Source organism: Alligator sinensis, unplaced genomic scaffold, assembly GCF_000455745.1.
Source record: "Alligator sinensis unplaced genomic scaffold, ASM45574v1 scaffold1299_1, whole genome shotgun sequence".
NCBI lineage: Eukaryota > Metazoa > Chordata > Crocodylia > Alligatoridae > Alligator > Alligator sinensis.
In genome coordinates this window covers 714331-715153 of record NW_005842647.1, presented here as the reverse complement: position 1 = coordinate 715153, position 823 = coordinate 714331, and the positions used below count along the sequence as shown (strand labels likewise).

Here is an 823-nt window from a genome sequence, read left to right as displayed (position 1 = left end):
AATAACATTTTCAGTCCAAAAATGGACTCAAACCTACATAAGGGTAATTCTCTTCCAGTCTTCAAGATGGTCAAAGTTGCACAATGTGGTCATTTCTGTTCCCAGCTAACCCAGTTTGGTTTTCAGTGCTGGAGCAAACCCAGTTTGGTTTTCAATGCTGTTTTAAAACTGATTCAGTCTAATGCACTTGGAAGACAATGGACAAGGAACAGATTTTTTCAAAAAAGATTCAGAAACAATGTGCCAAACCAGGACATCCTCTGTAGGTCCTGATTCACTTGCCCAGATTCTAGTTTGAAAGAAGCCTGTCTGGCACTGCACAGAGAACAGACGGGTTCTTCCTCTTGGCTGGCTGTATTTTGGAGCCAGAGAATTAATCTGAGGTTTTCCAGCTACCTGTTTTGGTAAGGCAATAAGGAAAGCCCAGTACCTAGCTTTGTAAATTTAGGTACTTAACGTATGTTTTGGAGACGAAGAAAGGCCACCCTGATGACTCTGTGCCTCTCCTTTTTTTGGGCAGGAGAAGCGCAGAACTGAAAGAGCAGACCAACAAAGAATCCGGGCTGAAAAGGAGAAGGAACGTCAGGCCAGGCTTGCTGTAAGAGTCTCTATTTTACTTTGCTGCCCAGTGAAAATGTGCTTGGGCTCAGGTTTTGTTTGGGAACCATGGAAGGAGACAGAAAGAGGGTGCGGGTGCTGTCTGCTTGAGAAACAGCCACAAAGAAACATCTGCACTCCTTATTACATTCAGATGGACTGGGCTAAGGTTGGGATGGAAACCACTCTTGGTTCCCAGCACCATGAATTTGCTGTAGGGATTCCT

At 44.5% G+C, this 823-nt stretch overlaps 1 protein-coding gene across 38 annotated transcripts in view; it reads left to right on the top strand.

Annotated features, from left to right (window-relative positions):
• TNNT3 (troponin T3, fast skeletal type) overlaps positions 1-823 on the top strand; it is a 46494-nt gene that overhangs the window by 35602 nt on the left and 10069 nt on the right. For all 38 annotated transcript variants that reach the window (XM_025215515.1, XM_025215510.1, XM_025215517.1 and 35 more), the window contains one exon: positions 521-598. In XM_025215515.1, coding sequence (XP_025071300.1) covers positions 521-598 — 78 coding nt within the window. The remainder of the gene's footprint in view (positions 1-520; positions 599-823) is intronic.